Source organism: Bombina bombina, chromosome 3 (genome assembly GCF_027579735.1).
Source record: "Bombina bombina isolate aBomBom1 chromosome 3, aBomBom1.pri, whole genome shotgun sequence".
NCBI classification, from domain to species: Eukaryota; Metazoa; Chordata; class Amphibia; order Anura; family Bombinatoridae; genus Bombina; species Bombina bombina.
Genome location: NC_069501.1, coordinates 624,842,363 through 624,867,843, shown reverse-complemented (window position 1 = coordinate 624,867,843; position 25,481 = coordinate 624,842,363). Strand labels below are relative to the sequence as shown.

General features: G+C 40.0%; 1 protein-coding gene across 3 annotated transcripts in view; it reads left to right on the top strand.

Moving 5' to 3' along the window:
• Nucleotides 1-25,481, top strand: part of YARS1 (tyrosyl-tRNA synthetase 1) — a 203,561-nt gene that overhangs the window by 115,545 nt on the left and 62,535 nt on the right. For all 3 annotated transcript variants that reach the window (XM_053707270.1, XM_053707269.1, XM_053707271.1), the window contains exons 7-12: nt 11,028-11,120; nt 11,452-11,587; nt 12,384-12,469; nt 12,595-12,730; nt 13,042-13,139; nt 13,252-13,445. In XM_053707270.1, coding sequence (XP_053563245.1) covers nt 11,028-11,120; nt 11,452-11,587; nt 12,384-12,469; nt 12,595-12,730; nt 13,042-13,139; nt 13,252-13,445 — 743 coding nt within the window. The remainder of the gene's footprint in view (nt 1-11,027; nt 11,121-11,451; nt 11,588-12,383; nt 12,470-12,594; nt 12,731-13,041; nt 13,140-13,251; nt 13,446-25,481) is intronic.

The window sequence follows — 25,481 nt, the reverse complement described above, 5'->3', positions numbered from 1 at the left end:
AAGCGATGTACAGGATTAAAATCCAATACCTGATATTGCGAGGGGTCAGTGAGTTGACATAATGATTCCTGGATAAAGAAATCTCTATCCATTACCACCACTGATCCCCCTTTATCTGCTGAACGTATCACCAATTGGTGATTGCCCTGTAATTTATTAAGGATAAGAATTTCTTCTTTATTGAGATTGGAAAACTTCCTTCTATTTGTGCTATAAGCCAGCCTGTTTAGGTCTGTTTCAATTCTTGTCTGGAATTTTTCCAAAATAGTACCTCTGGTATGTATGGGGTAGAACTTAGAGGTGCGGCGAAAAGAGAGACCAGTGTTGATATAGTCATCAGATAAAATAGATTCTGATGTTCCCTCTGTTCGCAGCACCTCCAAGCTCTCCAAGTCCCAGGCTTCTTCAAAAAGTAAGGGGAGATACACTTTGATTTGGATTGCTTACTGAATACTCTCTGTCTGGGGGACAATCGTCAATTGTGGTAGAAAAATACTTTTTTAGCGTAAGATTTCTTATCAATTTGTTGACATCCACCAAGGTTTGGAAAAGGTTAAAATTATTAGCAGGAACAAAATTGAGACCATAACTCAAAACCTTATTCTCCAACTCATTGAGTGGATATGAAGACAAATTGACCACAGAATTTAAATGTACTTGGTTTGTGACCTTCCCTGTCTGGGGGGTAGGGGGGGCTCTTTTAGGATTCCCCTTTCTCCCTTTTCTTCACCCCCCCCCCCCCCCTACGAATCTTTTTGGTGCTTTTGAAAAAACCTGTACAATTTCTGCCTGTTCCATTTTACCTGTATTCAAGGGGTCTATGTTCCCCCTTGATTCTGGTGTATATTTGGAGCCTACACTGGTTGTATGTGTTATATTACTAGGTGCATGTGTAGTACCACTAGCTCCTGCCTCTGTTTCCCTTTCCTCCCCTGATGACGAATAGTCCCCTGAGGATTCAGCCTCACTCTCATTAAATGTGACTTTTTTTAGATTTTGAATCTTTATTCTTGTTTTTATTTTTATTATTTTTGTTCTTGTTGCCCTTGGGATATTTTCTCTGATCATTTTCCCTCCTATAATTGGTTCTCTGTTTTCTGTTCCAAATATAAATTCTATTGGATTCATAATCCCCTAAATCTCTTAAATACTTATCATGTTTGATATCCATAATAAGGGTTTTGGCCTCTGTCATAGCATTTTGCAAAATATGATCAAATTTACTAAACTGTAAATCATTACTTGGTGTGTTCATTTCAATCTGTAAACAGTTAATTTCATCAGATATAACATTTAATTGCTTAAGTTTTAATTGCTGAAGTTTGCCCAGTGACGTCACACGCCATCGTAGGTGGATTGAGCAGAGGAGACCGGAGCGGTCAGTGAGAGCGTCAAGTGCCAGACCAGCTCCATGTGCACCTGGTTTGCACATACGGAGGGTCGTTTTTCCTGCTTCACCACAGGTCAGGCTTAGTGACACTGGACATTGCTAAACAAGGAGAGGGGTGAGAGAATTACTCGCTATTTAACAGTATCTTACCAGTTAACATAGGTGCCGACACACATTGACTGTTTCCCTTTAAATATAACTGAGGCGGATTATTTGTTTCAACACATTATTTTCTATTAGGCTTTATACATTGGTAGATGTTTTGTGCATCCACAAGATATTTGAGAAAAATAATGAACTTTTGCCAACCAGTGTTCTTTTATTATTGTATTTCAGTGGTAGAAACAGATTGGGTCAAATAAAAAGATAAATATAGCCTATTTATTCCTGTCTGAGAAACAATCTTTGGATTATTTCATTTATAAATTGACCTTATGTATCTGTCCATATCACCGTTGCTTGCAAGCTAATTTACATGTATCTTCAACCTTTCCCCCCCCCCCCCATAAGGCAGGAAGAGTCCACGATTTAATTCCTTACTGTCGGGAAATACAACACCTGGCCACCAGGAGGAGGCAAAGACACCCCAGCCTTAGGCTTAAATATCCCTCCCACTTCCCCTATCCTCCCAGTCATTCATTGCCTTTCGTCACTAGAGGAGGTGGCAGAGAAGTGTCAGAAGATTCTGATAGTCCTGTAATGGGTATGTTCCCTTCAAGAGAGGACTGGAGTTTTAAGTTATCATAAAAACCTCTCAGTGAGATTATTGATGAGTTAGTCTGGAGATGCAGAGAAAGTTTTTCTGCGAAACCATCCAGGCTGTTAGCTAACAACTCCTGAGCAATCAGTGTTGACGAGTTTCACTGCTTGCTTTTAATCACTCAAGTCCCTGTCAGAGCGTCGTTACAAGGCTGTCACACTTGAGAGGCTGTATCTGTTCCACAGCATGGATCCTAGAGGGTAAGTCCACTTTATTGTTATAGCAGGGTCTCCTGGATAGGGTCACAGTGTGACTCCTTGTACCTCAATAGGATCAAAGGTTAATATCTCTTTTAGGGAGATTATTGGGAACAGTTGTGGGGATTTGTATGTTCTGCATTAGGCTCATAAGACTGTGTGCTTTTGGCTTGGGAACAGACAGGTTTCACTTTCGTTTTTGAGTGTTGCGCAGCTCATATTAGCTTAACAATCTTTTGCATAGCTGGGGAAGTCCTGTCTTGCGCACCACGTGACCAGGTGAGGCCTCTTTCACTTCCTTTCGATCCTGCTGCAGACAGCACTCCTGAGGAAAACGTTTATCTGATCACTTGTCTGGGTCTAGGAGGTGGTGAGTGCCCCAGCCATTGGGATTGTAAAGGTGTCTGTTTATATTTAAAACGCTTGTTTTTTTGTAACGTTTTTTTATTCCATCTGTGGAATTACATACCAAAGCTATGGAGGACTCTGATACTATGTTAGAGGGTTCCACTCCTTCTATAGTGAATAATAATAGCTGTTTATATTGTGAGGAGGCTGTGGTTTGCTCGCCTGCTAAATTTTGTTCCAATTACCTAAGCACTGTTTTAAAGTCTAAGAAGGGAGCTAAGTCTGCCAATACCCATAGCGCAATTAGTCCCGCTGAGCTATCAATCTCTCAGGATTCTATGACCCAAGAGATTTCTGCCATGTCTACGCAAACTTCTTCACATGCAGTTCCCCGCGGCACAGCTAATTCTTCATCTGGAGGGGGCCTTTTTCCTGCAGACTTTACCGTGCAGCTACAATCTACGGTGTCTGCGGCCCTGAGTGCCCTACCTACATCTGGAAAACTTCAGATCAGCAAGTCACTACTAGCCACGGGATACCCGACAGCCTACTCTGTTACAATGTCCCTAGACGACTCCATACACTGACCCGTTGGCGGTTTCTGTGCCTTTTGATGCAGTCTCTGCCACATCACTGCAGCCTACAATTTGTAAATCAACTCATTGCATCGGGAATTGCCTGAGTGGACTACCGTTACAATATTATAAATTAACTGCCCTCTAACTGTTCTCTAGTTTAATTACCCATACTACAATGAGAGACTATCTCAACATTAGCTGATTTATACCGCAAAGCCTCTTTATTCTCTTTTTTTTTTTGTTTCATGTACTTTAATATAGAGTTTTGTTGTTATTATTTTGGTGTGCTATGTGAGCAGGGTTGATTGCACTGTTGCATATTATGTTTACCTTGGCCCTCCCTGTGCCCCTCGCATCCAGTGCGGATGTACCTCCTTCTGCAAGCTTCATGATTCCCAGGGATAGTAGGCCGCACATACTTTTCAGTAGAGTACTGAGCGTACATTTACTTCCTCTACATGCTTATACTATAATGCCATGGCCCTTTTTTTTTTTTCTCGCCACACTATAAATGCATACCGAGATATCACAAGGGTAGGCCAACTCTCTCTCTCTTATAGCGTGCCTTGCAATAAAAGCCTACTTTTATTGAACCCAATTTATCTACTCAGTACTACCTTGTGCTGCTCGCCAACTCTTCTATAATCTCTGCGTGAGCTAGACCACCCTAAGTACCGCAGGAAAAATAATGTTCCAATCTGTACATAGAGATATATATAGCTGGTCTGCTCCTTGGTGATATTAAAAGTTTATCCAGATATATTAATCAAGAGCAATATTATATACACACCTCATTTGAGATTACACTGCAATATACTAAGTTGTCTCTAAGACTAAGCTTGTTGATATAGTACTGCGCTGTAATGTTGAATTTTGTTGTTATTGTTTTGGCTTGCTGTGCGTGTAGGGGTGATTGCACTGTTGCATATTAAGTTTGCTCTTGTCTCTCACTGTACCCCTCCAATCTAGTGTGCTTGAGCCTTTCACTACAAGCTCCATGATCCTCAGGGAATAGTTCCTTTAGCGGTCCACACGCGCCTCTCAGCAGAGTGTTGAGCACGCAGTCATTTTCCCTATATGTCTGCGATATATTGACATGACCCTTCCTTAATGTCACACTGCAATTGCATGCCGAGATATCACAAAGAGAGACCAATCCTCTCCCTTATGGCATACCTTGCAATGCAAACCTAATATAATTTAACCCGATTTATTTAATCAGTACTACCTTGTACTGCTCACCAACACTACTATAATTTCTCAATGAGCTAGACCACCATGGGTACCGTATCTCAAATAACGCTCCAATTTATACTTATAGCTATTTACCTGGTCTGCTCCTAAGTAATGTTATAAGTTTTTCCAGATCCATTAGTTAAGAGCACTATTTTATACACGCCTCACTTGAGGTTAATCTCCAATATACTAACCGGTCTCTAGGGCTAAGCTTGGTGATATATTATATGTTTGATCTTTATCCCCCTCTATCTCCAAATGTAGTCCTCGTTCATTAATGTATTCTCATGTATCCTCTGCTAGTACTTACTCTACAATTTATCTATTTACGACCATCACTTTCCCCTGTGATCTTATATTACAATATAAATATATAAGAAACCTACACACTTATCGGTGCTTATGTGCTGAACATCCCTCCTAATCCCCCCCCCTTCTTTTCTTTTCATATTTCATTGTATACTTTCTCCACATAAAATACGTTTTCAGACCCACTAAGAGCTCAAGGTTATAGGATAGCCAGATTGATTACCTAGTGCTCCTATATATTGCTGCCTATAAAGTTTCACTCTTGTTATTCTCTTCTGTGAATATCCAGTAAGAGCTGAACTTATGTTATAGTTTACATGTTGTGGGTCCCTCTTGTAGCCACTGAGTTTTCTTTAAAGTCCATCTGATCCGGAAGGATATCGCTAATGGCTACTTATATTCAATTATATAAAAATTTTAAAATGAGGATTCCATTTTGCCAAATGTTAATATGCCTTATGTAATAAATATTTTTTTTGTCAATTGTATTACTGAAGTGTGAAATAGCATCACTGTTGTTAGTTGTATTTGTATGCGGTCACATCGTAACTTCTGTCACGAGATTCTTTGTATCTGTCATATTTCTAAAAATCCTCAATAAAAGACTTAAAAAAGAAAAAAAAACATAGTTCTCCTGACTTAGTCATCTAAATTCCTATCGGATCTAGCCTGTATGTTTCAGCTATCCGAGAATGAGTTAACCTCTGTAGCGTCAAAGGGTAAACTTTATGAGTCAGAGACTTCTGTTACTAAGTCTCCTCCGGTGTAGGAACCCTCCTTTAGATTCAAAATTGAACATTTGTGGTTTTTACTAAAAGAGGTCCTGTCTATGCTAGAGGTTACAGATGCTAAGCTACCTGAGAAACCTAAGATCCCAAAGTTAGACAGGGTCTATGAAGACAGGAAGGTCCCACAGACTTTTCCTGTACCAGTTTGCATGGCCGACATTATTAGTAACGAATGGGAAAGAATCAGAACTTCCTTTTCTCCCTCTGCAACTTTTAAGAAATTGTTCCCATCCCTGACTCTCAATTAGAATTGTGGGTTTCCATACCAAATGTGGATGGCGCCATTTCGACGCTAGCTAAGCGTACTACTATCCCCCTTGAGGATAGTTGGTCCTTTAGAGAGCCTATGGACAAAAAGTTGTAACGTTTTCTGAGGAGAATGTTCCAACGCACAGGATTTTTATTCCAACCTGTGGGAAGCTACGTACTGGTGCAACTCTCTGTCTGAACTTATTGAGGTGAAATCTCCCCTCGAGGATATTCAGGAGAAAATGAAGGCATTAAGAATTGCTAACTCCTTCATCTGTGATACGAATATATGCAAATATTCGCCTGAACACAAAGGCTTAAGGTTTTGTGGTTCTAGCCCGCCAGGCTCTGTGGTTGAAGTCTTGGTCTGCGGATATGACTTCTAAATCCAGGTTACTTTCTCTTCCCTTCAAGGGGAAGATCTTATTCGGACCAGATCTGGACTCCATTTCCACGGTTACCAGAGGGAAAGGAGCCTTCGTGCCACAGGATAAGAAGAACAGACCTAAGGGACGACAGTCATCAAATTTTCGTTCCTTTCGTTCGGAAAAATCCCAACGCTCTCAATCCTCATCCAAGCCCGAGCAGCACAAGAGTACTTGGAAGCCGGCTTAGTCCTGGAACACTTTGATTCAAGCTCGTAAGCCGGTTACTCAACGCATCTACCATAAGGTTTGGCGGACTTATCTGCACTGGTGGGAAGAGCGTGGTTTTTCTTGGCATAAGGTTAAGGTTGCCAGAATTTTATCCTTTCTCCAGGATGGACTGGCGAATGGTCTATCTGCTAGTTCCCTGAAGGGACAGCTATCGGCCCTGTCGGTGTTGCTGCACAAGAGATTAGCTGAGCTTCCGGATGTGCAGTCGTTTGTTAAGGCCCTGACTAGGATCAGGCCTGTGTTTAGAAGGGTGTCTCCGCCTTGGAGTCTCAACCTTGTTCTTTGTGTTTTGCAGCAGGCTCCGTTTGAGCCAATGAATACTGTTGACATTAAACTGTTATCCTGGAAGGTTCTGTTTCTGTTGGGTATTGCCTCTGCTCTCAGGGTCTCGGAGATTTCTGCCTTGCAGTGTGATCCCTCTTAACTTGTTTTTTTCGCCGATAAGGTGGTTTTACATACTAAGTTAGGTTTCCTTCCTAAGGTGGTGTCAGATCGTAACATTTATCAAGAGATTGTTGTTCCTTCCTTGTGTCCCAATCCTTCCTCGGTGAAGGAATGTTTGCTACGCAATCTAGATGTGGTTCGTGCCTTGACATTTTACCTTCAGGCTACTATGGAGTTCAGACTATCTTCATCTTTGTTAGTGATCTGTGCAGGTAAACGTATGGGTGAGAAGACCACTGTGTCTTCCTTGTCTTTCTGGTTGAGGAGTGTCATCCGCCTAGCTTATGAGGCAGTGGGACAACAGCCTCCTGAGAGGATTACGTCTCATTCCACTAGAGCAGTAGCTTCTTCCTGGGCTTTTAAGAACGAGGACTCTACGGAGCAGATTTGTAAGGCGGCTACCTGGTTCGTCTTACATAGTTTTTCTAAATTTTACAAGTTTGATGTGTTTGCTTCGGCTGAAGCAGCTTTTGGGAGAAAGGGTTTTGCAGGCTGTTGTGCCCTCAGATTAGGGTCCGCCTCCTTTTTGTTCCCTCTTGTTATTCCTTCAGTGTCCTCTGGATCTTGGGTATGGTTTTTCCAACAGTAAGGAATGAAGTCGTGGACTCTCCCTGCCTTATGAAAAGAATACAAATTTTATGCTAACCAGATAAATTCCTGTCTCTCCGGGCAGGGAGAGTCCACGACCCCGCCCGTAAGATATTTTGTTTGGGCGGCTCCCTTTTTATTCTTTCTTCTGGCACCTTTTATACCCTGATGTTTCTCCTACTTTTCCTTGTTCCCTCGGCTGAATGACTGGGAGGATAGGGGAAGTGGGAGGGATATTTAAGCCTTTGGCTGGTGTGTATTTGCCTCCTCCTGGTGGCCAGGTGTTGTATTTCCCGACAGTAAGGAATGAAGTTGTGGACTCTCTTTGCCAGGAAAGGAAGGAATGTATCTGGCAAGCATAATTTTTTTTATTTATTGTTTTGTGTGTGAAGTGGTGGTTACTTTGAAAGAAAAAGCGTGTCCAGCTTGATCTCGCAACTTTCAAATGCAGGTCAAGTAAGCTTACTGTTACATTACAGCAGCTTCAGCGAATTACACATGTTTTGGACCACATACTATAAATGATATACACTTTCAAATGCTTCTATTCTCTTCAGATTTATCTGTTGTTTAAATCTATTACCTATAATGGCTTCTAGGGAGATACATACATACACACACACACACACACACACATATATATATATATATATATATATATATATATATATATATATATATATATATATATTACACACAATATATACATTTGAGATGTTAGCAAATGAAATTTTGATTCTTAATAAATGAAATTTACTTTAGATAACCTGATAGCATTTAAAGCTGTGCCTGAGTCATAACGCAATATTAATGTGCATTCTTTGATATGCTAAGTCACATGAAAGTGATGCAGCATTAAAAGATGACAAGAAAGTATCACATGAACATCTCTATGTAAGTATGTGCTCTGGTAACAGTTATCCTTCAGCTGCAAGTTGAAAAAAACAAACAAAAAAAATAATCAATCAGCAGTGCTGAGGTCATGCATTGCTTTGCTGTGATCTCATGGGATTTCACTGAAAACTCAAGAGTTTTCATAGTAAACTTCCTTAAAGTGAATAGGAAAATAGCATGACTGTCTGCACATGCCAAATGCACACTCCCTTGCATGTCCTCGGACTAGTATCCTGAGTGGCTGCTTAAAGGGACAGTCTACCATAGAATTGTTATTGTTTTAAAAGATAGATAATCCCTTTATTACCCATTCCCCAGTTTTGCATAACCAACACAGTTATATAAATATACTTTTTACCTCTGTGATTACCTTGTATCTAAGAACCTTCTTCCAGCCCCCTGATCACATGACTGTTTATCATCTATTGTTTTAAATTTAGCATTGTTTTGTGCTAAATCTTAAATAACCCCCTGTGCCTAAACACAGTGTTATCTATATGGCCCACGTGTACTTTCTGTCTCTTTGTGTTGAAAAGAGATTTAAAAAGCATGTGATAAGAGGCAGCCCTCAAAGGCTTAGAAATTAGCATATGAGCCTACCTATGTTTAGTTTAAACTAAGAATACCAAGAGAAAAAAGCAAATTTGATAATAAAAGTAAATTGGAAAGTTGATTAAAATTAAAAGTCCTATCTGAATAATGAAAGTTTAATTTATACTAGACTGTCCCTTTAAAGTCCCATTATAATGGGTTTGAAAACTTAGGAAATTTTGAGGTAAATATCTTCCTTTTTTACTTAGATGTTAAGGTGATAAGTTGTAGTTCACTTTTTACAGCTACACTGCATCACTTTCATGTGCTTAACCTTTTAATGCAGTTATGCCGTTCTATTCCGTCATAATTACACTGGGCTTTAGAGCCGTTATGACGGAATAGAACGTCATAGCCAACGGCTGTCCTGAAGCCTTCTGTGCTTCCTGGATTTAATCGCGGTCTGGAGTGCGTTCCTAGGGTTGTAGGGATGCGCCCCCCCGACAAATTCCAATAATTGAAATCTTGCGATCGTGTGCACGTTTCGCGTGGTTTCAATTTGTCTACATCGGAACAGTTGTTCCGATGTAGACACTTTAGCCCTGGCAGGAAAGGGTTAAAGGACCAGTCAACACAGTAGATTTGCATAATCAACAAATGCAAGATAACAAGACAATGCAATAGCACTTAGTCTGAACTTCAAATGAGTAGTAGATTTTTCTGACAATTTTAAAAGTTATGTCTTTTTCCACTCCCCCTGTACCATGTGACAGCCATCAGCCAATCACAAATGCATATGCACTTATTCTGTGAATTTTTGCACAAGCTCAGTAGGAGCTGGTGACTCAAAAAGTTTTAATATAAAAGACTGTGCACTTTTTTTTAATGGAAGTAAATTGGAAAGTTGTTTAAAATTTCATGCTGTATCTGAATAATGAAAGTTTAATTTTGACTTGAGTGTCCCTTTTTAAACATGTGGGTATGTCGTCGCTTTTAATAGGTTATGATTAGGGTAGAAATATCTCATTAGACGTAATGGTCTTGTTAAGAGGAATTTAATATCCAACAAGCATTGTTCCTGACAACCCTGAGAACCTCAATTTATAAAATGTTACTTCTGGCTCAGTTTTTTTATAAACTGTCATATCTATATGTAAAACCGTTTCTGACTGCTAAATGTATTTAGCTTCTAGATATTCAGTTTCTTACAAAATGTGTCAGTCCCTGCTTTAAAATATTTGGCTGTGCACATGCACACATTTTGTTAAACTTGCACCCATAGGTAGCTTATGCTTTTTTGTTTTATTTATTCTAAAAACTGTGCCGGTTAACATCCTAACATTTCTGTCCAAACTGTTTCTGAATCTGACCTTCACTGACATTATTTGCTTATTTTGATGTTCTCACCCGCATTGATTTGAGAGCATGAGGGTTTGGTGGTAAACTGTGCACTTACATTCTATGTGCGCTGGCAGTGATAGCTTAGGTGTATTACCAGCACTCAGAGTTCAGTCTTTCACCTTCTCTCCAATAGGTTATGATAAAATTATCCACATGCAAATACTTACAGTACAGATGATCTTTGTGTGACATCACCGGGAATCAGAGTGCACAGGGGAAGAATGTGAGAGCATATAGTCTACCACAATATATGGATGACTAAAGGGACAATATACACTAGATTTTTCTATCAGTATCTGTGCATATTATTCTTTATAGTAGTGTCTGTTACATGCAGTTAAATTAAAATTGGTGTATACTGTCCCTTTAAGGTTTTAACTGAAGCAGAGAGAACCTCTAAAAGAAGCAATTTTGGAAAAATGTTTATAAAATATGAAATTCATTATGGTGCATTTCAAATTGGTCTCTTTTTGTCTTTGATTTGTTTTTGTTCTTCTAGTTTTTACATTTACGTTAGAAATGTGATTTATCCTTTTGTCTGAAACTTATTTGTTCCATGTTCTATTTCTACTGTGTGCAATTTACAGTTGCATGCAGATAGTGTTTTGCTCTTTTTTTTTAATTATTATTATTGCTGTCTATTTTTACACCTTCCTAGTATCTGCCAGCCCTGGGGTTTGCCAAACGCATTCACCTGATGAATCCAATGGTACCTGGACTTACAGGAGGCAAAATGAGTTCCTCGGAAGAGGTGAGACTGCAAGGAAGGCTAGGATACCTGGGTACCATAGGACAGAGCTAGCCAACACTAACGCTGCCATCAGTCAGATATGCTGATGTAACCTAAATATGTTGGGTGGCTCCAACATTAACTCCTCTTACAGTTGAAGTACAGGATAGGGTCTCCACTAATATCTGTTGGTAAAACTACACTATGTGAAAAGTATTAATTAATTTAATATTTTGTAATGTGAGAATAAGGTTTAACCTTTTGCTATAAGGGCATAGTAAGGGGGGTAGTGTTTTGCATATTGATGATGCTTTCTAACGTTTCCTTTTATTTACTGTTCTTCTTTTTCTAGGAGTCTAAAATAGATCTCCTGGACTCTCCTGCTGAAGTTAAGAAAAAGTTAAAGAAGGCTTTCTGTGAGCCTGGAAATGTGGAGAATAATGGCATCTTGAGCTTTGTCAGGCATGTGCTCTTCCCCCTTAAATCAGGTGAGTCTTGCAGAAGCATATATGGAGATGAGTAAGTATAAAGATAGATTACAAGTGGAACACTAAAGGGAGCGCGATAATTAACCAGCCATTACAAGCGCTTATAAAATTAACCAGAGATCAGATCTCTGGTTAATTTTTATAAATGTGCCCCAAATGCCATCAAAATACAGTGTAGTGTATTTTATTAAAAAATTATGATAGCAACATCTTTATTTTTTAATAAAATAACTGCACTAGGCAGTATTTTGGGGCTAAAGTTATCGGGAGTGGAATGTTAAGGGAAAAAACACGGCACTGAGAAGTGCCTTTATATTGCGGTCTATATGTTCCCAGTAAATATATACGTATATGCTTATATACATATATATTGGTGTGTGTCTCTGTGTGTGTGTGTGTGTATATATATATATATATATATATATATATAAATATATGTGTGTGTGTATGTGTATATATATATATATATACACACACACACTAAGTAACACATAAATATATATGTGTATATAATCATATATATTTAATTTGCTGTCATCGCTGCGCTACTTACCCAATCTCTACGCTTAGGTTCAGATGCCGTCTCTGATGGCATCAGAATGAGGCTCCCATTGGAACTTATGGATGCACGTTCTTGTGACAACTTGTAATACCAGCGCACATTAATGTGCGCTGGTATTACACAGGGGAGTGCAAAAATCGCTTTCATGAAAGCGATATTCAGCGCTCCACTTGTAATCTGGCCCTTAATCATACTGTTACTGACTTTTCACTTGATATCCTTCATGTGATACAGAGTTTGTGATTCTTCGGGACGAAAAATTTGGCGGGAATAAAACCTATACTGACTTTGAGACTCTGGAGAAAGACTTTGCTGAGCAGGTGAGGAAGTTATTTTTTTGGGTTCAGGTTTAAAAAATTTTACCTGTTACCATCAGTATGAAAGTCTGGTGTTGTGTCCTCACACTATATTAGATTAGATTACTTGCTCTCCTCTTTCTATACAGCTTGTTCACCCTGGTGATCTGAAAATCTCAATGGAAAATGCTCTGAATAAACTTCTTGATCCCATCAGAGAAAAGTTCACCAGTCCAGAAATGAAGAAGCTGAGCAGCGAAGCGTATCCTGAGTCACCAAAACAGAGTAAGGACTAAGAATGTGATGTTTATCCCTCTTCTACTATCTACACTCAGCTTTTTTCACATCTTCCATATTTGTGTTTGTATTTCATCAATTTTCCCTCTACCTAATGAGAGAGCTCCTACATTTCCTATGTTCACAAAGACATATTAAACCATTTGCCTCTAAAGAATAAGGCTCTCCATTTTATATTTTTTTTCATTCCTTTTTATTGTCTTTAATATTCTTCCTTTCATTGTTCCTGTTTTGTGTATCTCACACTTTGCTTTAGATATTATATTTTTCTTACCTGCTTACTCTATTATTTTTGTTAGAGATAATTCCAAAAAGTCAACCAAAGAACTCTGGCCCAGAGGAACTTGTTCCATCCCTTTTGGATTTGCGAATCGGAAAGGTGTTGAGTGTAAACAGGGTGAGTGGATACTAAGAATTGGTGCACAAATGATATGACTAGAGGTTTTAAACAGTGCTCTCTCTTCAGATCTGATTCAGCACTACTGTGTACTTACACTCTTTCCTCTCAGCATCCAGATGCAGACACACTTTATGTACAGTCTATTGACGTGGGTGAAGAAAGTCCACGCTGTGTAGTAAGCGGACTAGTACAGTATTTGCCATCAGAGGAGCTATTGGGACGCTCTGTAGTGCTGCTCTGCAATCTGAAGCCCCAGAAGATGCGGGGAGTGGAGTCACAAGGCATGCTGCTATGTGCATCCAAGTAAGTCAAGCAAAGCTTTTCACATAAGCTACATAACCACTGGGCAAGCAAACATTCATATTTGTACTTAATATGTACTAGCAATAATTTGGGTATACTTAACTTGAGAAATATAGCTACAGGAAATTGCTAGTACGAATTCCAAAAGCCCACATGTGAAGTATGTGTTAAAAAATATTTAAAGGTGCAGTAAACATTTATTTATTAGGGTTTATTTCTCCAACATAGGTGTGTCCGGTCCACGGCGTCATCCTTACTTGTGGGATATTCTCTTCCCCAACAGGAAATGGCAAAGAGCCCAGCAAAGCTGGTCACATGATCCCTCCTAGGCTCCGCCTTCCCCAGTCATTCTCTTTGCCGTTGTACAGGCAACATCTCCACGGAGATGGCTTAGAGTTTTTTAGTGTTTAACTGTAGTTTTTATTATTCAATCAAGAGTTTGTTATTTTAAAATAGTGCTGGTATGTACTATTTACTCTGAAACAGAAAAGAGATGAAGATTTCTGTTTGTAAGAGGAAAATGATTTTAGCAACCGTTACTAAAATCGATGGCTGTTCCACACAGGACTGTTGAGAGGAATTAACTTCAGTTGGGGGAACAGTGAGCAGACTTTTGCTGCTTGAGGTATGACACATTCTAACAAGACGATGTAATGCTGGAAGCTGTCATTTTCCCTATGGGATCCGGTAAGCCATTTTTATTACAAGACAGTAAATAAGGGCTTCACAAGGGCTTTTTAAGACTGTAGACATTTTCTGGGCTAAATCGATTCATATATAAACATATTTTATTCTCCATAGCCTTGAGGAATTATTTTAATCTTGGGAATTTTGTAAAATAACCGGCAGGCACTGTATTGGACACCTTATTCTCTAGGGGCTTTCCCTAATCATAGGCAGAGTCTCATTTTCGCGCCTGTATTGCGCACTTGTTTTTGAGAAGCATGACATGCAGATGCATGTGTCAGGAGCTCTGATACATAGAAAAGACTTTCTGAAGGCGTCATTTGGTATCGTTTTCCCCTTTGGGCTTGTTTGGGTCTCAGCAAAGCAGATACCAGGGACTGTAAAGGGGTTAAATATATAAACGGCTCCGGTTCCGTTATTTTAAGGGTTAAAGCTTCCAAATTTGGTGTGCAATACTTTTAAGGCTGTGGTGAAATTTTGGTGAATTTTGAACAATTCCTTCATACTTTTTCGCAATTGCAGTAATAAAGTGTGTTCAGTTTAAAATTTAAAGTGACAGTAACGGTTTTATTTTAAAACGTTTTTTTGTACTTTGTTATCAAGTTTATGCCTGTTTAACATGTCTGAACTGCCAGATAGACTGTGTTCTGAATGTGGGGAAGCCAAGGTTCCTTCTCATTTAAATAGATGTGATTTATGTGACACAAAATTTAGAGAAAATGATGCCCAAGATGATTCCTCAAGTGAGGGGAGTAAGCATGGTACTGCATCATCCCCTCCTTCGTCTACACCAGTCTTGCCCACACAGGAGGCCCCTAGTACATCTAGCGCGCCAATACTCCTTACTATGCAACAATTAACGGCTGTAATGGATAATTCTATCAAAAACATTTTAGCCAAAATGCCCACTTATCAGCGAAAGCGCGACTGCTCTGTTTTAGAAAATACTGAAGAGCATGAGGACGCTGATGATATTGTTTCTGAAGGGCCCCTACACCAGTCTGAGGGGGCCAGGGAGGTTTTGTCTGAGGGAGAAATTTCAGATTCAGGGAAAATTTCTCAACAAGCTGAACCTGATGTGATTACATTTAAATTTAAGTTGGAACATCTCCGCGCTCTGCTTAAGGAGGTGTTATCCACTCTGGATGATTGTGAGAATTTGGTCATCCCAGAGAAACTATGTAAAATGGACAAGTTCCTAGAGGTCCCGGGGCCCCCCGAAGCTTTTCCTATACCCAAGCGGGTGGCGGACATTGTAAATAAAGAATGGGAAAGGCCCGGTATACCTTTCGTCCCTCCCCCCATATTTAAAAAATTGTTTCCTATGGTCGACCCCAGAAAGGACTTATGGCAGACAGTCCCCAAGGTCGAGGGGGCGGTTTCTACTCTAAACAAACGCACCACTATACCCATAGAAGATAGTTGTGCTTTCAAAGATCCTATGGATAAAAAATTAGAAGGTTTGCTTAAAAAGATGTTTGTTCAGCAAGGTTACCTTCTACAACCAATTTCATGCATTGTCCCTGTCACTACAGCCGCGTGTTTCTGGTTCGATGAGCTAGAAAAGGCGATCACTAGTAATTCTCCTTCTTATGAGGAGATTATGGACAGAATCCGTGCTCTCAAATTGGCTAATTCTTTCACCCTAGACGCCATTTTGCAATTGGCTAGGTTAGCGGCGAAAAAATTCTGGGTTTGCTATTGTGGCGCGCAGAGCGCTTTGGTTAAAATCTTGGTCAGCGGATGCGTCTTCCAAGAACAAATTGCTTAACATTCCTTTCAAGGGGAAAACGCTGTTTGGCCCTGACTTGAAAGAGATTATCTCTGATATCACTGGGGGCAAGGGCCACGCCCTTCCTCAGGATAGGTCTTTCAAGGCCAAAAATAAACCTAATTTTCGTCCCTTTCGTAGAAACGGACCAGCCCCAAGTGCTACGTCCTCTAAGCAAGAGGGTAATACTTCTCAAGCCAAGCCAGCCTGGAGACCAATGCAAGGCTGGAACAAGGGAAAGCAGGCCAAGAAACCTGCCACTGCTACCAAGACAGCATGAGATGTTGGCCCCCGATCCGGGACCGGATCTGGTGGGGGGCAGACTCTCTCTCTTCGCTCAGGCTTGGGCAAGAGATGTTCTGGATCCTTGGGCGCTAGAAATAGTCTCCCAAGGTTATCTTCTGGAATTCAAGGGGCTTCCCCCAAGGGGGAGGTTTCCACAGGTCTCAATTGTCTTCAGACCACATAAAAAAACAGGCATTCTTACATTGTGTAGAAGACCTGTTAAGAATGGGAGTGATTCATCCTGTTCCATTAGGAGAACAAGGGATGGGGTTCTACTCCAATCTGTTCGTAGTTCCCAAAAAAGAGGGAACGTTCAGACCAATCTTAGATCTCAAGATCCTAAACAAGTTTCTCAAGGTTCCATCGTTCAAAATGGAAACCATTCGAACAATTCTTCCTTCCATCCAGGAAGGTCAATTCATGACCACGGTGGATTTAAAGGATGCGTATCTACATATTCCTATCCACAAGGAACATCATCGGTTCCTAAGGTTCGCATTCCTGGACAAGCATTACCAGTTCGTGGCACTTCCGTTCGGATTAGCCACTGCTCCAAGGATTTTCACAAAGGTACTAGGGTCCCTTCTAAACCGCTAAAACCAAGGGGCATTGCAGTAGTACCTTACTTGGACGACATTCTGATTCAAGCGTCGTCCCTTCCTCAAGCAAAGGCTCACACGGACATTGTCCTGGCCTTTCTCAGATCTCACGGATGGAAAGTGAACGTAGAAAAGAGTTCTCTATCTCCGTCAACAAGGGTTCCCTTCTTGGGAACAATAATAGACTCCTTAGAAATGAGGATTTTTCTGACAGAGGCCAGAAAAACAAAACTTCTAAACTCTTGTCAAATACTTCATTCCGTTCCTCTTCCTTCCATAGCGCAGTGCATGGAAGTAATAGGTTTGATGGTAGCGGCAATGGACATAGTTCCTTTTGCGCGCATTCATCTAAGACCATTACAACTGTGCATGCTCAGTCAGTGGAATGGGGACTATACAGACTTGTCTCCGACGATACAAGTAAATCAGAGGACCAGAGATTCACTCCGTTGGTGGCTGTCCCTGGACAACCTGTCACAGGGGATGAGCTTCCGCAGACCAGAGTGGGTCATTGTCACGACCGACGCCAGTCTGATGGGCTGGGGCGCGGTATGGGGACCCCTGAAAGCTCAGGGTCTTTGGTCTCGGGAAGAATCTCTTCTACCGATAAACATTCTGGAACTGAGAGCGATACTCAATGCTCTCAAGGCTTGGCCTCAGCTAGCAAAGGCCAAGTTCATACGGTTTCAATCAGACAACATGACGACTGTTGCGTACATCAACCATCAGGGGGGAACAAGGAGTTCCCTGGCGATGGAAGAAGTGACCAAAATCATTCAATGGGCGGAGACTCACTCCTGCCACTTGTCTGCAATCCACATCCCAGGAGTGGAAAATTGGGAAGCGGATTTTCTGAGTCGTCAGACCTTACATCCGGGGGGAGTGGGAACTCCATCCGGAAATCTTTGCCCAAATTACTCAACTGTGGGGCATTCCAGACATGGATCTGATGGCCTCTCGTCAGAACTTCAAGGTTCCTTGCTACGGGTCCAGATCCAGGGATCCCAAGGCGACTCTAGTAGATGCACTAGTAGCACCTTGGACCTTCAAACTAGCTTATGTATTCCCGCCGTTTCCTCTCATCCCCAGGCTGGTAGCCAGGATCAATCAGGAGAGGGCATCGGGGATCTTGATAGCTCCTGCGTGGCCACGCAGGACTGGTATGCAGACCTGGTGAATATGTCATCGGCTCCACCATGGAAGCTACCTTTGAGACGAGACCTTCTTGTTCAAGGTCCGTTCGAACATCCGAATCTGGTCTCACTCCAACTGACTGCTTGGAGATTGAACGCTTGATCTTATCAAAGCGAGGGTTCTCAGATTCTGTTATTGATACTCTTGTTCAGGCCAGAAAGCCTGTAACTAGAAAAATTTACCACAAAATATGGAAAAAATATATCTGTTGGTGTGAATCTAAAGGATTCCCTTGGGACAAGGTAAAAATTCCTAAGATTCTATCCTTTCTTCAAGAAGGATTGGAGAAAGGATTATCTGCAAGTTCCTTGAAGGGACAGATTTCTGCCTTGTCTGTGTTACTTCACAAAAAGCTGGCAGCTGTGCCAGATGTTCAAGCCTTTGTTCAGGCTCTGGTTAGAATCAAGCCTGTTTACAAACCTTTGACTCCTCCTTGGAGTCTCAATTTAGTTCTTTCAGTTCTTCAGGGGGTTCCGTTTGAACCCTTACATTCCGTTGATATTAAGTTATTATCTTGGAAAGTTTTGTTTTTGGTTGCAATTTCTTCTGCTAGAAGAGTTTCAGAATTATCTGCTCTGCAGTGTTCTCCTCCTTATCTGGTGTTCCATGCAGATAAGGTGGTTTTACGTACTAAACCTGGTTTTCTTCCGAAAGTTGTTTCTAACAAAAACATTAACCAGGAGATAGTCGTGCCTTCTTTGTGTCCGAATCCAGTTTCAAAGAAGGAACGTTTGTTGCACAATTTGGATGTTGTTCGCGCTCTAAAATTCTATTTAGATGCTACAAAGGATTTTAGACAAACATCTTCCTTGTTTGTTGTTTATTCTGGTAAAAGGAGAGGTCAAAAAGCAACTTCTACCTCTCTCTCTTTTTGGATTAAAAGCATCATCAGATTGGCTTATGAGACTGCCGGACGGCAGCCTCCTGAAAGAATCACAGCTCATTCCACTAGGGCTGTGGCTTCCACATGGGCCTTCAAGAACGAGGCTTCTGTTGATCAGATATGTAAGGCAGCGACTTGGTCTTCACTGCACACTTTTACCAAATTTTACAAGTTTGATACTTTTGCTTCTTCTGAGGCTATTTTTGGGAGAAAGGTTTTGCAAGCCGTGGTGCCTTCCATTTAGGTGACCTGATTTGCTCCCTCCCTTCATCCGTGTCCTAAAGCTTTGGTATTGGTTCCCACAAGTAAGGATGACGCCGTGGACCGGACACACCTATGTTGGAGAAAACAGAATTTATGTTTACCTGATAAATTACTTTCTCCAACGGTGTGTCCGGTCCACGGCCCGCCCTGGTTTTTTAATCAGGTCTGATAATTTATTTTCTTTAACTACAGTCACCACGGTATCATATGGTTTCTCCTATGCAAATATTCCTCCTTTACGTCGGTCGAATGACTGGGGAAGGCGGAGCCTAGGAGGGATCATGTGACCAGCTTTGCTGGGCTCTTTGCCATTTCCTGTTGGGGAAGAGAATATCCCACAAGTAAGGATGACGCCGTGGACCGGACACACCGTTGGAGAAAGTAATTTATCAGGTAAACATAAATTCTGTTTTTCTGTACAGTATGCCAGTGCAATTCACTGTTTACATACGTTTGCTGGGAGAAAGTGTGGATGTGCCTGCAGAATCTAGTCATGCATCTTGTGTGGCAGAGAGCACTACGTTCCTTATTGGATGAACTGCTCCCTGTACAGAATTAGAAAAACATTTCAGGCTTTAAGGAGGCTAGGGGAGCGTGCCAGAAGACATATTAAAAGGTGATTCTTTATATGAAAACGCAACTTTTCTTTTTACTTATACATTCAGATATAATTAAAGGAACATGAAACACTAAATACAGTCTATAAGCATAGTATTGAGGTTATTCTCCACCTCCCTCTAGCCATGGGAGCCAACGTGTTGAAATCTGTCTTTCACTACATTACAGTGCTGATGTGCAGCAACTCTCATTCAGATACCTGCAATGCAACCTAGGTTCCATATCAGCAGCACCCGAATAGAGGGGGAGGTGCATGAAATGTATTTAGTGTCCCTTCGATATACACTACAGAAAGAAAGACTAAAAAAATAAATCATGTTTACGCTCCCTTTAAGTAAACTCAGTAAACTCCTAGCAGTCCTAATGGAAGCAGTATTTTCCAATTGAAATGTTGGGTATTTAATTTTAAATTAATAATCACCACTATATGGAAGTGCTTCTTTATGGTGGATTAGCAGAGATATTTCAATTACCTAAAATTGTAATGTATGTGTTTGAATACAGGTGGTAAGAGTCCACAATCCTTACTCTTGGGAATTACTCTTCTCTACCACTAGGAGGAGGCAAAGATTCCCAAACTCAAAGATCTCTATAAAACCCCTCCCACCTCATACATACCTCTGTCTTTACCTTGCCTCCACTAGAGAAGGTTGAAGAATAAAGATGTGCATATGATTCTTCAGAGAGAAGGGTTTCAGTCTATATTGAGGCCCAGTTTCCCCTCAGAGTACAGTCCTTGTTAGATAGTAACTAGAGTGTATAGTAGTGGGCTTAGGTTGTGGATATCACACTCCTCACTAAAAAACAATCCTTCATTTGTTTTAACAGGTTAAACATTAGCAAAAAAAAAGGTTAAGTGAGGACGCTAGACAGCTTAAGATATCTGTATGTTATTTAATAAACAAATGAATATATAAAATATAAAACAATTTTTTTTATTCCAAATAGGGACGTCTCCCTTAAAAACAATGTTCCAAGTCGTGGTCTGAAGAATCTTATAACTAGCTATAAACCAAAAACATGTAAAATGAACATTGGCCACAAATGTATAATAAGTCCACACAATGCTGGAATTTATATATCGTTTTCCTCCATTAAGCGTACCACCTTTTAAAGGGACATGATTTAGAAAGAGCATGCAATTTTAAACAACTTTCTAATTTACTTCTATTATCTATTTTGCTTCATTCTCTTGATATTCTTTGCTAAAAAAAAGCATATCTAGATAGGCTCAAAAGCTGCTGATTGGGGGCTGCACATAGATGCCTCGTGTGATTGGCTCACCCATGTGCATTGCTATTTCTTAAACAAAGGATATCTAAAGAATGAATCAAATTAGATAATAGAAGTAAATTTGAATGTTGTTTACAATTGTATTCTCTATCTGAATAATGAAAGAAAAAAAATTGGGTTTAATGTCCCTTTAAATATTTGTTATAGAATTCAAATAGTTCATCTAGTTAGGATATAAGCACTGTAGCATACAAGTCTCATAAGTTAGTGAAGATACCTTAAAGTGAATGTAAACTTTCAGCAATTAGTGCAGTTTTATAAAAATACTATTAAAAACCGTATTTGTAGAAATACTTATCTTTTACTTTTCCAAAGCCGGATCGCCGCCTGCTTCTTCCTTCTGTACTTACACAGCAATGACGAAACCGGCTTCCTCCAATCACAGAAGGGCATCACGAGATGGACGCTCTGGGCGGGAAGCCAAGATTGGAGGAAGCTAGTTTGGTCATTTCTGATGTAAGTACAGAGGAACTGAGGCGGGAATCTACGATCCGGCTTTGGAGAAGTAAAAGGTAAGTATTTCTACAAATACGGTGCAATGTAAACTTTCATCAATGAAAGTGTCCCTGTTTTTAATAGTATTTTTAAAAACCGGGCACTAATTGCTGAAACTTTACCTTCACTTTAAGGACACGGCATCTGAGTATGGTCTGAGAGACGCCGCAGACTTGCTACTTCTTCGGTGTGGTTCAGACTGCGATCCTACCCCACGGGATCGATGGCATCTGATGTCACGGGTAGACTTCGCTCCTGGGTGCCTCTTGTCTCTGTTAGGAATGGCGGTTGTAGATATCGGTTTATTTAAACACACAGTATCACCACTTGTATTCTTATTTAAAGTGCAATCCCTTTTGTAAGGGAAATCCTGCCCTTAGTGCATAGCACGCAGGATACTGCAATAGTTAAATCTCAGCAGAAGTTGGGATAATAATTCAACACTTGGGTAACCCGGGTTATATTTTTCAATGATCCAGTTGTTGTCTTATGATATGACACCAAATAGGTTATGCCTTGACTTTTTACGCATTTCACCCTCAGAAGGGCTTTATCAAGCTGAAGTGCCTTCTCCAGCTCATTTATGTGGTCTATGTTAAGATTTGTTAAAGGGACATTTAAAAAAACATTGGCACCTAATACAAACAGACCCCATTATACGAGATAAAGTGGTAGATCAACCTAAAGTCATATACAGGAGAGTCAGAAACCTAAAAAGTTTACTATCCCCAAGTGAGTTGAAACAAACTAGAAATGGGCTTGGAAGGCAATAAACTGAAAGTTTTTTTCCCCTGTTTTGGATGCAGGGCAAGTAAACACAGCAGTAAATTAAAAACCCTCACATCATCCTCTAACTATGAGCACACTATCAAGGATTTAATCAGATGCCAAGATAGGGCATTATATGCTATTGAGTGCAAATGTAAAAAATTGTACATAGTGGAAACGACCAGGTCCTTGAGAGAAAGGATAAGAGAGCACCTGTCATGCATAGACAGATTAAATCTGGATACATGCCTCTATAGTCATTTCAGAGAAGTACATAACAACAACTTGAAAGACTTCAAATACTGGGGTATCATGAAAGTGAAACCTGACTGGAGAGGGGGTAACTGGGAAAATAAACTGTTAAAGGGACACTGAACCCAAATTTTTTTCTTTTGTGATTCAGATAGAGCATGCAATTTTAAGCAACTTTCTAATTTACTCCTATTATCAAATTTTCTTTATTCTCTTGGTATCTTTGTTTGAAATGCAAGAATGAAAGTTTAGATGCCGGCCCATTTTTGGTGAACAACCTGGGTTGTTCTTGCTGATTGGTGGATAAATTGATCCACCAATAAAAAAGTGCTATCCAGAGTCTGAACCAAAAAAGCTTAGATGCCTTCTTTAAAAAAAAAAAAAAAAAATAGCAAGAGAACAAAGAAAAATTGATAATAGGAGTAAATTAGAAAGTTGCTTAAAAGTGCATGCTCTATCTGAATCACGAAAGAAAAAATTTGGGTTCAGTGTCCCTTTAATCTCTGAAACCGAATTGATTTACAAATTAGATACATTATACCCCAGAGGACTCAACTCCGAGATTGCTATATCCCCTTTTGTTTAGGTATTTGTAAACATTCGAATAGATATGTACTCTAGGACATCATCATGAAAAATATACTATGATATATATTTATTTATTTATTTAGATATATCATTATTAATTTAATATATATATATATATATATATATATATATATATATATATATATATGTGTGTGTGTATCCAATTACCAGATCTTGCCCTCTATGGGATAACCGCCTGGGTGCAACTTTGAAATCATACAGCAGCCAAGAAAAGATGTACTCACAGGTCTTTCACAAAAAACGGAGTTACTTTATTTGTAACGTTTTCGGAGGTCTCGCCTCCTTCATCAGCATATATATTTTACTGCTCCTTGCTAAGGATATGATTTAGCAACTGTATAGACATTATTCAATTTATAGATTAGGTAATCTCTTAATTTGCTTATATGTATCAAATATACTCCACTCGCATTATACATGAGACATTTATCTCCACTTTTAATTAAATATGGGTTATTTAGAAGAAACATCTGTATTAGATGAACTACTGCTGCCAATTTTAATTTTTCATTCTTATTTTAATTTTTATTTGAGAATGTATTGAAACTATGTCTTACTAGGCGATAAATCTATGTTAAAAAATACAAACTCCCAAGCTAAAGTTACAAAAAATAAAAAAGTAAAATTACAGAAAAAAATAAACAAAGCTATCCAAAATAAAAAATTTAAACCTAAACTAATACCCCTATAAAAATACCCCCCAATATTATACTATAGTACCAATACCAAAGGGCCTTTTGTAGGGCATTGCCCTAAGTTAAACAGCTCTTTTACTTACCAATTACCCCCTAACAGTAACAACCCCTCCACCCACCAAACCCCCCAAAATAAAAAAACCTAACACTAAAAAAAAACTACCCATTGCTCCTAAAGGGGCATTTGTATGGGCATTGCCCTTAAAAGGGCATTCAGCTATTTTACTGCCCTTAAAAGGGCAATCTGCTCTTTTCCAGCCCAAAAAAAACCTAATCTAAAAAAAAAAGCCTAAAACTAAGCTCCAAATAGGTACTCACCGTTCCTGAAGTCTGGCGGAGAAGGTCTTCTTTCACGTGGTTCCATCATCTTCTATCTTCATCCGGAACGAAGGCGGTGCGGAGCTGTCTTCCCCGATGCATGGATCCTCAGCAGCATTCCTCAACGGCGGCGGTCCTCAGCGGCATAGAGGCTCCTCTTCATCCGATGTCTGTTGCACACTGAACATTGAATGCAAGGTACCGCAATCAATTTGGGGTACCTTGCATTCCAATTGGCTGAAATTTTGAAATCAGCCAATAGAATTAGAGCTACTGAAATCCTATTGGCTGTTCAAATCAGCCAATAAGATTTCAGTAGTTCTCATCCTTTTGGCTGGTTTCAAAATTTCAGTCAATAGGAATGCAAGGTACCCCAATAAATATGGGTTACCTTGCATTCAATCTTCAGTGTGCAACAGACGATCGCATGAAGAGGAGCCTCCACGCCGCCGAGGACCACCACCATTGAGGACTGCCGCTGAGGAGCCACACATCGGGGAAGCCAGCTCCGCGCCACCTTCGCTCCGGATGAAGATAGAAGATGATGGAGCCGCCTGGAAGAAGACCTTCACTGCCGGACTTCAGGAATGGTGAGTACCTATTTGGGACTTAGTGTTAGGATTTATTTTACTTTGAGGGGTTTGATTGGTGGGGGGTGTTTACTGTTAGGGGGGTTTAGTAATTTTTAAATGTGAAAGAGCTGTTTAACTTAGGGCAATGCCCTACAAAAGGCCCTTTTAATGGCTATTGATTAGTTTAGGGGGTGCTTTTATTTTGGGGGGCTTTTATTTTCATAGGGATTAGGTTACATTTTTTTAATTTTTGATAATTTTGTTTATTTTTTTCTGTATTTTTATTTTTTTTTCATTTTAGATTATTTTTTTGTAATTTAATGTTAGGTTTTATTTAAGTGTAACTTAGTATTGGGGTTAATTTAGGGGGTGTTAGGTTAGGGGGCTTAGTAATTAAATTAGTTTTCTATTGTAAGATGTAACGAGTCCACGGATTCATCCATACTTGTGGGATATTCTCCTTCCCTACAGGAAGTGGCAAAGAGAGCACCCACAGCAGAGCTGTCTATATAGCTCCTCCCTTAGCCCCACCTCCCAGTCATTCTCTTTGCCTACTCTAAGTAACCAGGAAGGGTAAAGTGAGTGTTTTGACAAAAATTTTAGTTTTTATTTTCTCAAGCAAAAGTTTATTTTAAATTGTACCGGTGTGTACTATTTACTCTCTGGCAGAAAAGGGATGAAGATTTCTGCAAGGAGGATGATGATCTTAGCACTTTGTAACTAAGATCCACTG